Source organism: Vitis vinifera, chromosome 14 (assembly GCF_030704535.1).
Source record: "Vitis vinifera cultivar Pinot Noir 40024 chromosome 14, ASM3070453v1".
Classification (NCBI taxonomy): Eukaryota; Viridiplantae; Streptophyta; class Magnoliopsida; order Vitales; family Vitaceae; genus Vitis; species Vitis vinifera.
The window spans coordinates 9,377,494-9,392,833 of record NC_081818.1 but is presented as its reverse complement, the minus strand read 5'-3'; the positions used below and the strand labels follow the sequence as shown (position 1 = coordinate 9,392,833).

At 32.3% G+C, this 15,340-nt stretch overlaps 1 protein-coding gene across 1 annotated transcript; it reads left to right on the top strand.

The window, feature by feature from the left end:
- The first annotated feature begins 3,217 nt into the window (after positions 1-3,217).
- LOC104877448 (disease resistance protein At4g27190-like) lies at positions 3,218-11,196 on the top strand. The gene is made up of 3 exons (XM_010661977.3): positions 3,218-6,316; positions 7,050-7,565; positions 8,592-11,196. The coding sequence occupies exon 1, from the start codon at positions 3,524-3,526 to the stop codon at positions 4,958-4,960; it is 1,437 nt and encodes a 478-aa protein (XP_010660279.3). The 5' UTR covers positions 3,218-3,523; the 3' UTR covers positions 4,961-6,316; positions 7,050-7,565; positions 8,592-11,196.
- Positions 11,197-15,340: the final 4,144 nt, after the last annotated feature.

Here is a 15,340-nt window from a genome sequence, read left to right as displayed (position 1 = left end):
TCACATTCTTCGTACCCTCCCAAATCTCCACTTCTTTGGATTTTTTAAAATTTTTTGGGGCATCATATGCCTTGGATATTGCTTGAATAGGTTGATTCCACTTTGGCGGTGTTCGAATAAGTCCCGAAAAAATTAAAAGCTAAAAATACTAAAAAATTAGAAAAGGTCCGAACAATGTGAGGAATCCTCACATTCTTCGTACCCTCCCAAATCTTCACTTATTTGAAGTTTTAAAAATTTTGTTGGACTTCATATGCCTTGGATATTGTCTAAATAGGTTGATTCCACTTAGGTGGTGTTCGAATGAGTCCCGGTAAAATTAAAAGCCAAAAATATTAAAAAATTAGAGAAGATACGCAGAATGTGAGGAATCCTCACATTCTTCATACTCTCCCAAATCTCCACTTCTTTGAAGTTTTAAAATTTTTTTTGGACTTCATTTGCCTTGGATATTGTTTAAATAGGTTGATTCCACTTAGGCGGTGTTTGAATGAGTCCCGGAAAAATCCAAATCCAAAAATATTATAAAATTGGACGGGGTACGAAGACTGTGAGAAATCCTCACCATTTTCCGCTTGTATGAGGGTGTGAAATGGATTCTTCAAAATTCAAAATGGAAATGTACGAAAAAATATTGTGAGGCGTTTGTATTTCCATATGGTTAGTAATTATACATTTTTCGTATTTTCAATATTTCAACTAATTTTTTTCTGTAATTCAATTTAAACGCTAAGAAATAATTTGGTCATATATTATCAATTAATAATTAGTACACAATTAATTTAATATAAATTTAATATTTATATTTTATCTCATTTATTTATATTTTTTCTTTTTTTTTTTTCACTTCATAAACAAATTATATTGCTTTTCACACTTCAAATATTTTTCAAATTTTGTCAATAAATTATTTGATGTTAAAATAAATTATATTTACTTTTCCTTAATTTATAAATTTTATCACCAAATTAGTTTGAATTTTTTTTATTTAAAATTTAATTTTTATCTTGGGTTTAATCACTTTATATTACAAAAAAAAAACTGCTATTTATTTTTTCAAATTTCTCTTTATTTTTCTGTTGCACAAAAAAAATTCCCCAAACAAAATAATTACATTAAACAGGAATTTATAATTGGTTATTGTAATGGATGTAAAAATGTGTGTTGCATGGGATTAATTCCCATGGCAACCGGTTACCAACCTGAAGAATTGGTTTTGTTTACTTTTTTATTATTTTTCCATGCCATGTGTCTTCATCTTGTGAGCCCAAAAAAGTGGGTATGGTACCGAAAAACCACTTTCCGGTACCTTAGCATAACCCCCAAATATAAAGTAAAATGACAAAAAGGAAAATAGATGTGTCCGTTTATAGCCTTCATCCCCGCGTATCAAACATGTCAGCAAGAGAACTTGGAAAATGAATTTCGGCGAACTTTGCACACGCACAATGCCATCTTTTTCCTTACCGCATACAAGTCAGTGGACCAGGAAATAACTTTTCCTCGAAAGACGAAACGATCCACTCTCAGAATGGCCAATCTCCATGGATTTGAAAGCTTCCTTGCTTACCTGCTTAGCTCATAGGCTCATAGCTGCCGGGCCTTCAAACTAGGACACAACCCATTGAAAGGACTCTTCTGTGCTTCTTTCTCGTCTTCTAGGAAATTGCTAGCACCACCTCGTATGAACCCATCAGCCTGCATGTGTCAACCACTTCCAAACATCAGTCTGATTCTATGTCCATTCCTAAGAGCCCCATCCACAGGCTGCTGCTGCTGCCTAGCTCTGGCATCCCTCGGCATCTCAACCTGTCGAGAGAGGTCCTCATTGTTACGCCGTTCGGTCATGTTTCTGGATTGGAACACATCCTATGTCTCAGTATTCATTACTTGGTTTGAATTCCTAATTAAGATTAAAATAGGAACCAATTACAATTAGGGCTGAAATCAGGACAGGGTTGGATTAGGTTGGTGGTTGAATTAAAAAATAATGAACTTAAATTCAACCCAATTCAAAGTCTAACTCTAACCTTGAGTACTTCACTCAAAATCAATTCAATCTCTTTTGTTTATAAGATTATTCCGAGTTTAAGTTGGTTGAATTAGATTCAAATTAGTTAGGTAGATCAGATTATATTATTCCATATCAATCCATAATATTTTTTTCAAACTTTTTTTTATATATTTATACTTAAATTTAAATAGTAAATGAAACAAAATTTTATTTGGTAAAATTTAATATTTATTATTTAATTACTTAAAATTGTCTTTGAATTAAACTATTTTTAAGTTATTAAATTATATTAATTGGTTAAGTTGAATTACTCAATCAATTATAATTTTAAGTTGTAATATATTAAATTATTTTATCAAATATATTTAAAATATTTAATTAATCACTTAAATTAAGTCATTAAGTCATATTAAATCAATAAATTGACTTATCATACCCTTTAATAGTTTTAATTTTACTTTTTCTTTAAAATTAATAAATAAAAAAAAAGAATAAATGAAATAAATATTATTATGTTGTATAATATATATCATAAATATTATAAAATAATCGACTTCCAATTAGTATGATATTTTACATCAAATAAGAAAAAAAAAGTTTTTAATATCGTACATGTATCGGGTTCATAGATAAATTATTAGCTCATTTCTTTTGGAAAAAATAAATAATAAAAAGACGATACAAAATGTGAATAAATTAACAAAAATTGAAAACTATATAATGATGGGCTCACAAATGGTTTATACACAAAGGATAAGAGATTCCAATTTTTATTTTTATTTTGGTCAAATGAGATGGCTTCATTGCTAATAAAGTTGGAAAATTTTAGTAGGCAAATTAATTTTAATTAGTTGAGTGTTGTCTTATTTGATGTGGTAGGAGCAAACAAGAAGCCAGAATTGACCAAGTTGCTTCTCCTTCCAATTTTGTTTTTCCTTTGTAGTCTTCCTTGACTATAATTCATAGCAGCAGCCTGGTAGAAGGTTCTACTTTTATTTTCATTTTTCTTCACTTTCCTTAATCCAAGTAGAGTTGTGAAGACAGTGGCTTGTGGTTGAAAAATGCCACCAAAGCACAGCATGGTAAGCTTTCCAAGAAGAGTGAAATCAAAATCTCAACTACTGTGAGAAAATAGATAATAACATTAAAGACAGTAATAAAAAACTCAGAAATTGTAATGATAACTTGACCAACTGAGAGAACCCATCGATGGATATGGTTGGAACTTTGAATAATTGAGAGGGCATACCCACGGCTGATTTTCATTTTCATTTCCATTCTGCTGGTTAGTGCCCCCATCTCCTTCTTTGCTTTCTAAAACCTTTCATTTCCTTTTCCTTTTATCCTTTTGTCACATTGAATCCAATTGCATAAGTTCTCTCTTGACCCATAGTCCTTTGAGGCCCTTTGCTTGCTAAAAGTAAAGACCCTTTCATTGAATCCGCACTGCTGGTATTTTTTGTCATCTGGTTTCCTGGAGGAGAAAAAGTGGGAAATCCCAAATAGGAAATGGAGGAAATTGTTGTTACGATTGCAGCAAAAGTTGCAGAGTACCTAGTCGCTCCAATTGGACGTTCATTTGGCTATCTGTTTAACTACCGCAGCAACATTGATGATCTCAGGCAACAAGTTGAGAAGCTGGGGGATGTCAGGGCTAGGTTGGAGCGATCTGTAGATGAAGCTATTAGGAATGGGGATGAAATTGAAGCTGATGTTGACAAGTGGCTTTTACGTGTTAGTGGGTTCATGGAAGAGGCTGGCAAATTTTTTGAGCTTGAGAAGAAAGCAAACCAGAGCTGTTTCAATGGGTCCTGTCCAAATTTGAAGTCACAATACCAGCTGAGCAGGGAAGCGAAGAAGAGGGCAAGGGTTGTTGCTGAAATCCAAGGAGATGGAAAATTTGAGAGGGTATCATATCGTGCTCCTCTGCCAGGGATAGGATCTGCGCCTTTCAAAGGTCATGAAGCTTTAGAATCAAGAATGACTACTTTGGATGAAATTATGGAGGCCTTGAGGGATGCTCATGTCAATATCATTGGGGTATGGGGAATGGCTAGTGTGGGGAAGACCACACTGATGAAACAAGTAGCTAAACAAGCTGAAGAAGAGAAGTTATTTGACAAGGTGGTTATGGCTTATATATCTTCCACTCCTGAGTTGAAAAAAATTCAAGGTGAACTTGCAGACATGCTTGGTTTGAAATTTGAGGAGGAGAGTGAAATGGGAAGAGCGGCTCGACTATGTGAGAGGTTGAAGAAAGTGAAGAAGATCCTCATCATTTTGGATGATATTTGGACTGAACTCGATCTGGAGAAAGTGGGAATTCCTTTTGGAGATGATCGTAAGGGATGTAAAATGGTGCTCACCTCTAGAAATAAACATGTATTGTCCAATGAGATGGGTACTCAAAAGGATTTCCCTGTTGAACATTTACAAGAAGAAGAAGCATTGATTTTATTTAAGAAGATGGCAGGTGATTCCATTGAGGAGCCAAATTTGCAATCCATAGCGATTGATGTAGCAAAAGAATGTGCAGGTTTGCCAATTGCAATCGTAACAGTGTCAAAGGCATTAAAAAACAAGGGTTTGTCTATATGGGAGGATGCCTTGCGACAACTAAAGAGGTCTATCCCAACAAACATTAAAGGAATGGATGCAATGGTATACTCAACTCTGGAGTTGAGCTACAAACACTTGGAGGGTGATGAAGTTAAGTCCTTGTTCTTACTTTGTGATTTATTGAAATATGGTATGGGTCTGCGATTGTTTCAAGGAACTAATACATTGGGAGAGGCAAAAAATAGAATTGATACATTGGTCGATAGCCTCAAAGCTTCAAAGCTGTTACTAGACACTGGCCACAATTCATTTGTTAGAATGCATGATGTTGTTCGTGATGTTGCCATAGCAATTGTATCCAAGGTCCATCATGTATTTTCTCTGTGAGAAGATGAATTGGCAGAGTGGCCAAAGATGGATGAACTCCAAACCTGCACCAAGATCTCTCTGGCTTACAATGATATTTGTGAGCTTCCTATAGGATTGGTATGTCCGGAACTTGAACATTTTTTATTCTATCACACCATTGATTATCATTTGAAAATCCCAGAGACATTTTTTGAAGGGATGAAAAAACTCAAAGTTTTAGACCTTTCTAATATGCATTTTACATCACTACCTTCATCACTCAATTGCCTTACAAATCTTTGAACATTGAGTTTGAATTGGTGCAAGTTAGGAGACATCTCGATAATTGTAGAGCTAAAGAAACTAGAATTTCTTAGCTTTATGGGTTCGAATATTGAAAAGTTGCCCAGAGAAATAGCGCAGTTGACCCATCTAAGGCTGTTTGATTTGCGGGACTGTTCCAAACTTAGAGAAATTCCACCAAACATCATATCAAGCTTGTCCAAATTAGAAAATTTGTGCATGGAAAATAGTTTTACTCAATGGGAGGTGGAAGGAAAAAGTAATGCTTCCATTGCTGAGTTAAAATATTTGCCCCATTTAACTACTTTAGACATACAAATACCAGATGCCAAACTGTTGCTGACAGACATCCTGTTTGAGAAGTTGATAAGATATAGAATATTTATAGGTGATGTCTGGAGCTAGGATAAAAATTGTCCAACCACAAAAACATTGAAGCTCAGTAAACTCGATACAAGCCTTCATCTAGCTGATGGTATTAGCTTACTGTTGAAAGGAGCAAAAGATCTACACTTGCGTGAACTGAGTGGTGCTGCAAATGTTCTTCCCAAGTTAGATAGGGAAGGTTTTCTTCAATTAAAGCATCTCCATGTTGAAAGAAGTCCAGAGATGCAACATATCATGAATTCAATGGATCCAATTCTGTCACCTTGTGCTTTTCCTGTTCTGGAGTCATTATTTCTCAATCAGTTGATTAACTTGCAAGAAGTATGTCATGGCCAACTTCTAGTAGGGTCCTTTAGTTATTTAAGAATTGTAAAAGTGGAACATTGCGATGGTTTAAAATTCCTCTTTTCAATGTCTATGGCTAGAGGCCTTTCAAGACTTGAAAAAATAGAAATAACTAGATGCAAAAACATGTATAAGATGGTTGCACAAGGAAAAGAAGATGGAGATGATGCTGTTGATGCAATTTTGTTCACTGAGCTGAGATACTTGACATTACAACATTTACCGAAGTTCAGAAATTTCTGCTTAGAAGGGAAAGCAATGCCTTCCACCACGAAGAGGTCACCAACAACTAATGTAAGGTTCAACGGCATTTGTTCAGAGGGTGAACTTGATAATCAGACATCGGTTTTCAACCAACTGGTATGTCATAGCTCAATAATACTTTCTAGCTAGTCATTTTATTTTTGAATCTCTTCAGTTTAAAAAATTGCTATTTTTGGAAAAAAATTTCAGGACTTGCCACTCAATTGATTTGGGTCAATAGGTCTCCCTTCATTTATATCCCAAAAATTATCACTGTTAATGTCTCTTCTTCTAAGACTTTAAGAGAATGAGTTTCAACTAATACCCAACCTATTAATAAATGAAAGGAAAATATGACATGACATCTTGCCTTTTGTAGGTTACATGTTTTGTTTTAATATTTGAAACTCTGGGTTCAAAGGGAAAACTGTGCAAAGATTTAAGGTTTATCCATTGATGTAACAGAAAACTGTTCACAATCCAAATAGACCCAGTGAGTCTTGTCTTGGTGCGATGTCCAAATACCAGACCATTAGCTCTGGAGAGCTTAGTATAAAATCCATATATAAACACATGCACAATATGTGTGTATGTATATATATGTGTACAAAAATCTTGACAGAAACTACAAATGCCTAAAGTTTTGAGAAATTGCATATCATTTATAACATTTCTGGAAACTGTAAACATGCTTGATAGAAAACTCTAATTTTATTTGAGATTACAGCTGTCATGATAATTATTTTCACTATATTTATTGCAGTATTATGCCTTGTCCTCAGTAGTTTGGCATATACAAATGATTCAATATACCATTGTTCTTATGCTCTCCAAGTTTCTCATGTTACAGGAGGGTTGGCATGGTCAACTCCTACTTTCCTTCTGCAACCTCCGGTCCCTGAAGATAAAGAATTGTGCTTCACTGTTGAAAGTACTCCCACCCAGTTTGCTTCAAAACTTACAGAATTTGGAAGTACTAATAGTGGAAAACTGTAAACAATTTGAAGAAGTATTTGATCTTGAAGGGCAAAATGTTGATGATGGACCTGTTGGGCTACTGCCTAAGTTAGAAAAACTGAGTTTAATTGGTTTGCCTATGTTGAGACATATATGCAACAAGGACCCTCGACACATTCTGTGCTTCCAAAACCTGAAATGGTTAAAAGTACACAAATGTGGGAGCTTGAGAAACCTTTTCCCTGCTTCTATGGCCTTGGGTCTTATGGGCACTATCATATTTCCTAAGTTAATCCATCTTTCACTAGAATCTTTACCCAGCCTAACAAGTTTCTATCAAGCATATCATGTTCTAAAAAGGTTTGATTCTGCAGATGATATCCCAGTTGCAGTGCTCTTTAATGAGAAGGTCAGTTCTCTCTTAGAATCCTTTTCTTTTTACTTCTTATGATATTAAATTTCCTTATAATACTGTTTAAAATCAAATTTGGAATGAAAAGAAAGAAAATTTAGATTAAATCTTGCTTCTGGAATATTTTAATTGTATGACAGTTTTCTATTCATATTAGAATGAATTTCATCCAAATTCTGTTATTCGTTGACAGATTTTTTTTCCTTAAAATTCTAATTATTTTAGGTGATGGAATTCAACTTTTTTAAGCATGTACATTCCCTCCACCCCCTCTTCAATGGGGATCTCTGGTAAACATATACAGGACAGCCCAAAGTAGTTGCCTATAATAATGTTAAGGTAGAACTTTAGTTTTTTTTTTTTTTGGTTTTAAGGAAAGGTGGATTTAGGGTTTATAAGATGACCGAGTATCTTGTTGCTTCCGATAAGTTTTTCCACCATTTGTACATAAATGCTATTGAGAGGTGCTTCTAATCATTTTCTGGGATCTGGAATTTGTTTTCCATCCACAAAATTTCAGCTGTAAATGTGAATTCCTCTGCTCAGCTAACAAAATAATTCATGTGAAATTGGCAAGAAAAATGACAAAATTTAGCAATTGTAGGATCCTCCTCCTTGTCTTTTTCTTTATTGTATCTGAATATTTGAATCAGTATAGACCAAGATCAAATGCTAGTCAGTGCCTTGGACTTAAATTGATGCATTGAGATCAAATGATGCATGTTTTCTCTTTAAAAAGTTCTTTCTTAGATGGTAAGGACACCTCATAACCAAACAGTCACCTGGAACATGGAATTTTGATTTCAATGGTATTGATAGCATTGATGGCAACTTCATAAGCAATATTTTGAATATTTCTGAGAAGATGAAGTGATGAAATTATTATGTTTTTTTTTTCTTGCCCCAATTCTAGCTGGTTCTAGACATGGATAATTTTCTTCTATTAACCTTTTGCCTTATATTGTCTTTATGTCAAATTATTCAAAATATATAAATAACAAAACGGTGGGATGAACTCCGCAGGCTGCGTTGCCTAGCTTGGAGCTATTAAACATCTCAGGACTGGATAATGTAAAAAAGATATGGCACAACCAACTTCCTCAAGATTCCTTCGCCAAACTTAAAGATGTGAAGGTGGCATCCTGTGGACGACTGCTGAATATTTTTCCATCCAGTATGTTGAAAAGTTTACAGAGTACAGTTTCTGAAAGCAGTGGATTGTAGTTCATTAGAAGAGGTTTTTGATATGGAAAGGATAAATGTGAAGGAAGCTGTAGCAGTCACTCAGTTGAGTAAATTGATTCTACAATTTCTGCCAAAGGTTAAGCAGATATGGAATAAGGAACCCCATGGAATTCTCACTTTTCAAAACTTTAAATCAGTAATGATTGATCAATGTCAGAGATTGAAAAACCTTTTTCCAGCATCTTTAGTCAGAGATCTAGTGCAACTTCAGGAACTGCAAGTGTGGTCTTGTGCGATAGAGGTAATTGTTGCAAAGGACAATGGAGTCGAGACAGCAGCTAAGTTTGTATTCCCTAAAGTAACCTCTCTCAGACTCTCCCATCTACATCAACTTAGGAGTTTCTACCCAGGGGCACATACTTCACAGTGGCCATTGTTGAAAGAACTGAAGGTGCGTGAGTGCCCTGAAGTCGATTTATTTGCATTTGAAACTCCAACATTCCAACAAATACATCATATGGGAAATCTTGATATGCTGATTCACCAGCCCCTTTTCTTGGTGCAACAGGTAAGGTCCCAAACCTTTTTGGATGTGATTCACCTCATCAAGTTTCATAATTGTCAAGTTTTGTTTAATTGTATATTAAATTTTTCATGTTATTGTAGCAATCACAATTAGCTTGCTCAGCAGATCATGTATTGGATTGCTCCCTTGCCACTATTTTTTCAGTTTTGCCAACCCTTATATATGTTTATAAAACCCGTCCAATCAGAGACTATTCATGAATTTTCTAGACATCCCTTCAAAGAAACTAGTGGGAGACTTCAATTAATTATATTATGCAATTGAATTTATCTGATTGAGGAGGTCTTTCAGTACAAGTAAACTAATAACTTGACCTGAAAAGGTGGATGCAGAGACCAAAACAACATGCTGGCAACACGATTGTTGGCCCCCACTTGATCCAGAAGTTCTTTATAGAGGATCCTAGATTTCTTTGTTTCACCCTATCGCAGTTGAACTTTTAAGCTAAAATTTGACCTAATCCTTTCTTGTGAGAGGAATTTATATGACTAGTCTATATAGTTCAAACCAATATTGCAATTTATAGTAAATTTTATTGGTTTTCAGAGATTATTTAATTTTTAGAACTATTATATAACCAGCCGACTGATAGTAAACAATTCTGCACCACCATTCCAATCCATTTTTATTAAAGTGATTTACACCTTGCACTGAACTTCTCAAATGCCAAATGATCCTAATTAGACATTGAGAGGTGGCTGTCCATTGCATCTTCTGTGAATTGATTATTTTGCCATGTTCTTTGCTTGGGTTAGAGAAATAAAACAGCTCCTCTTTGTAGATATGCATATGTTATTTGTATACTTGTTTTAATTGACAGAACAAATCTGTTTTGTTTGAGCCATTTATCAAGTTGCATTCCCTAACTTGGAGGAATTAACATTGGATTACAATGACACTACAGAAATATGGCAAGATCAATTTCCAGTTAATTCCTTTTGCGGACTAAGAGTTCTGAATGTATGTGAATATGGAGATATTTTGGTTGTCATTCCTTCCTTTATGCTTCAAAGACTACATAATCTGGAAAAACTTAACGTGAAAAGATGTAGTTCAGTCAAAGAGATATTCCAAATTGAAGGACGTGACGAGGAAAATCAAGCCAAGAGGCTTGGACGGTTAAGGAAATATGGTTGCGTGATCTTCCAGGGCTGACCCATTTATGGAAAGAAAACTCCAAACCAGGCCTTGATTTGCAAAGTCTAGAGAGTCTTGAAGTGTGGAATTGTGACAGTTTGATAAATTTGGCACCATGCTCAGTATCTTTCCAAAATCTAGATACTCTAGATGTGTGGTCTTGTGGCAGTCTGAGAAGTTTGATATCACCCTCGGTAGCTGAAAGGCTGGTAAAACTCAAAAAACTCAAAATAGGTGGATCACTTATGATGGAAGTAGTAGTTGAAAATGAAGGAGGGGAAGGAGCAGATGAGATTGTTTTCTGCAAATTACAACACATGGTACTTGTGTGTTTGCCAAACCTCACAAGCTTCAGTTCAGGTGGTCAGATGAAATTTTGGATTGTTCTATGTGCATGAGGTTGGACTAGTAGTTGCAATTTCCTGCATTTTTTTCGTTATCCAACATAATTTTAATGGACTCCTGAGTACTCATAGGCCTCGGGATGCCATGGCTGTTACTAAGAGAAAGGTCAGTCTCCGAACTAATTTTTCCAGCTTGGATTGATGCTCCATTCGAAAATTATGAACATATTTTTGTTGAAATAAGGTTCAACCCAAGATGATTCATGGCTGGGATGAACCTTATTTATGAACATATTTTGGGTTAGAATATTCTGTTAAGAATATAAGGTTTGTTAACGTGATTCTGAATCATTGTTTTGTATTTGAATTTCTTGTACAGGCTATAGTTGAGTTCTAAAAAGCTCAATTTGAGGGAAAATTGACTGGTGGAAGAGTGGTAATGGAATGTGATCAGATTCTTGTCAATGTTATTCTACCTAGTCGGTTGCTCAATTGATTTTCTAATGCTTATAATTCAAGAATATAGCTTCCAATTTCTTTGCTTTTAAGTCAATATAACGAAAATTTAGAAAGTGTTAAGTGAAGTGGTTATTGGCATCCTAATCTTGAGAGTAGCAATCCTTTCAAGCTTTTTCAAGTACCACGTGTTTGTTGATGAAATTCTAAAATTGGAGATCTATTTCAAGAAAATGGACCAGCAAACATATGAGCAAAGAAAGAACCTTATGTTAAATTCTGCTTTCAAAGGATCATCAAAGCTGATGCAGGGAAGCATAGTAAAGAATAAGGTTTCCCTTCATGTTCATTTGATTAATTGAAGGAGTAGAGAATTGTAAATGGGAAGTGGTCTTAATTTTGGAAATTTGAGACATGAATTTCTTGAATGGAAGTTTGAAAACATGAAGATACATACTTACATATCATTTAATAAGAAATAAAGATTGTAATTATGTAATTTAAAATTGTAAAAAGTTTTAAATGATCAATAATAAAATCTTTAGAAGAAAAGGAAATTAAATTAACGATACAACTCATTCGTGGCTTATAGTTTGTAGAGTAGAATTTTTAAGGCAAATTAAATTAATGGTATAACTCATTATTGGTTTATGGTGTGTGGAGTGGAATCTTGAAGGAAAATTAAATTAATGATGTAACTCATTTTTGGTTTATAGAAATACATTTTTACACGTGATGTGACAAATTGATGTTCTTCTTTATAGTTCCCTTGTGAAAATAAGATAGTTCACATATTTCCCTAAAATATGGATATTATTGAGTTTTCTTTTGGAAAACATTAGCATATTTGTTTTCACTAATTAAAATTTTGGTCCATTTGACAATTATTTTAGTAAATACTTTTAGTTTAAATAATATTTTTGAAAAAAAAATAGATATTTGATAAATTTTTAAAAACATTTTTAAAAATCTTATAATTATTTGTAATATTTTTTTGGGGAAACAATCGTCAAGAGATTTTCTTAAAAACACTTGCCCTATTGAGTTTCAATCATAATTATTATAATAAATATTTTCATGATAATTATATAAACATTTTAAGAATTAAGACAGGAAATTATAGTATTTGTAAATATTTATACACGTTCATAATATTTATAAGATCTATCAATAAAACTTACAATCATAGGCAAAGCTCTCCACTCCCATAATCAATCTTCTTGACATATGAATCATGAAATGAAATTAAAAAATAAATAGTTAGCTTATGGATTGTACACCATTCTTTCTCTTTTTTCATATAGAGGTTAAGCCTAAGCCTAATCAAGAAAAATAGGGTCGTTCCAAAGTTGGAGCAGAGATATCATATCTCTCTTGTTCTTTTTATTTTATTTTCTTATTATCATGTATATTTTTAAAATTATATGATATTCTAAAAATCAATTATTATATTAATTTTCGGTCATTTTTGTATTAATGCAATGTAGATGGGGCCCTGCTCCCTCTTTCTCGATTAATGCAATGCACATGGGGCAGCCTTGGAATTATATTTTTGATTAATGCAATTCACATGGGGCTTCCTCCCAAGACTGAATTATATTAATTTTCAACTATTTTTCTATTGATGCAATTCACGTGGGCCTTCTCGCTCTCTGAATTATATTAATTTTCAGCCATTTTTCTATTAGTGGAATGCACATGGGCATGTCTCTCTACAAACTTATTTTACAAGCATTCCTTAAGCTTTCTCCGTATCTTCACTCTCTACACCTTTGCCATCTTATCATCCATTCCTAACTTCACTCATTTTCAATTTCACCACTGTTTCTCCTTTCCATTTTCCTACTCGCCATCCCTTTGCTAGGAACAAATACTCTTCTCCTTCCATTTCTTGTGCTCTCTTCTTTTAGTTTCTTCTTACGGATAACCGATTAAAACAGACAAAAATCCCTCAATATTGTAAAAATAACTCCCACTTTTAATAGCTTCCAAAATAACTCAATCTAGAAAAAATACCCTACAACTACGTCATTTTCTTTCATGGATAAACGGTTATGACTGAATATTTTCTTTCATTTTCTATTTTTTGAATGAAAATTTTTATTCCTATTGGTGGAACTCATATATTGTTACTTTAGTAAATAAGAATATGAAACAAGGGGTGAGTTGGGTGATAATTTGGTATTATAATTTTATTAGAATTTAGAAATAAAAAAATGTTATATCTTTAATTAAAAAAATTTGTTATCAAATTTAAAAATTTAAAAGTAAAAATAGATTATCAAATATGATTTGTAAAATTATTTTTAAATATTTTATTTCTTAAAAAAAAAATTATGAAAAAATGTTTAAATCAATGTTTCTAAAACCAATCATTGAACTAGAAAAATTGTTGGTGTACGATTCAATAATTAGACCAATAGTTGAATCATAGTTGAATCAATAATGTCATAAATATTTAATTTATATATTATTAAAATTAAAAATAATTATAAAAAGTTTAAAACATATAAATAAATTAAAAATCAATCATTTTTATTTATTTTTCTTTGTTATTGTCAAATTTAATCATACATAAGTATAAATGTTTTAATATTTTAAGTTTATTTAAATAAAATATGTGTAATATTTAAATGTGAATATATTAAAAATGAAAAAAAATCAATTATTTAATTTTAAGTATATATTAAAAGGTATATATATATATATATTCCGGTCATCATGTTTTTTCTCTTCAATTACTAAAGTGAAATTCCTTGAATTTGTGGTTGGTTCTTAATTTCAGTTTGAAGGTGTTGGCTAGGCAAGAAATCAAGTATGAAAAAATGTTATGATTTTCTCTGCAATATCTCTACAAGAGAATTGAGTAAATGTCCCTTGAGGTTCCTTTTAGCTCAATTGGTGGATTTCACTGAAGAAGCATCCCCTCTTTAAGGGATTGGGAAAGAAAACCATAACCTGAAGGAAGAGGTAAGAGGGCCCTAAGGAGTATATGGTTAGAAATCCATTATAGGGTTATAAATTGATAATTGAATTGATTATCTTCATGCATAAGGTCCCCTCATCACATGTTTAATAGTGATTATCATAAAAGTACTTTTAATCTATAGTGTTTTTATCCCTAACACTTTTATGAGAATAGTGAAAGTGATTTTGGTAGTAGTTTTTTATAATACATCACATAACATAAAAACGTTTTTAATATTAATAAATTATTTAAAAACATAAAATTCATTATAAAAGGGAAAAATTATGATAAACCAATATTTTTTCAAAAAAAAAAATACATAGAATAAAATGATATATAAATATTTATATTATTAGAAAAATAAAAAATAATAATTTTGATTACTACAAGAAAATTTCGAAAATTACTTACAAAAAGTACAACAAACATTTATCATAATATAATAAATTTTCAAAGCAAAATAAAGTATATAATTACGTCTTAACTTAATTTATCTAAGAAACTTCACTTACAAAAAGCAAATAAGAAAACAATTTTTTATTTTATTTTTTGTTTATTGAATCGTGCTTCCAACAAGACATAAAACTCTGAGCAAGAATACAACCAGGCCGGAAACAATAAAGATTCCTTGTCATTGACCAAAGCCAAAATAGAAAAATAGAAAAAGGAAAGTAATTTAAAATAGGAGGTGACAGGCTTTCACTGGGTGGGACCATGATAGTTTGAAAGTGACATGAAATTTTTTTATACATATATGCGATTGTAAAGTTTCTTCAAAGTTACCTCTTTCATCCCAGTTTCTAGAGTTTTTGGGGAAAAATAGCCTTTTATCTCTTATGTAAAAAAAAAATATAAGTTTTACCCTTTTTATAAAACTTATGTTCAAATTAGTCTTTCACATATGAGTAATATTATAATTTTTTTATCAAAATTTAAATTGAAGTTTGAGTTGCCCATTGAGACTTCATTTTTTAACCGAAATCTTAATTATCAATTAAGACTTTATTTTTTAACTAAAACCTCGATTGATAATTGGGTTTCAGTTAAATTTTTTTATTTTAAAATTTAATTAAAAATATTAAATTGTAAATTATTA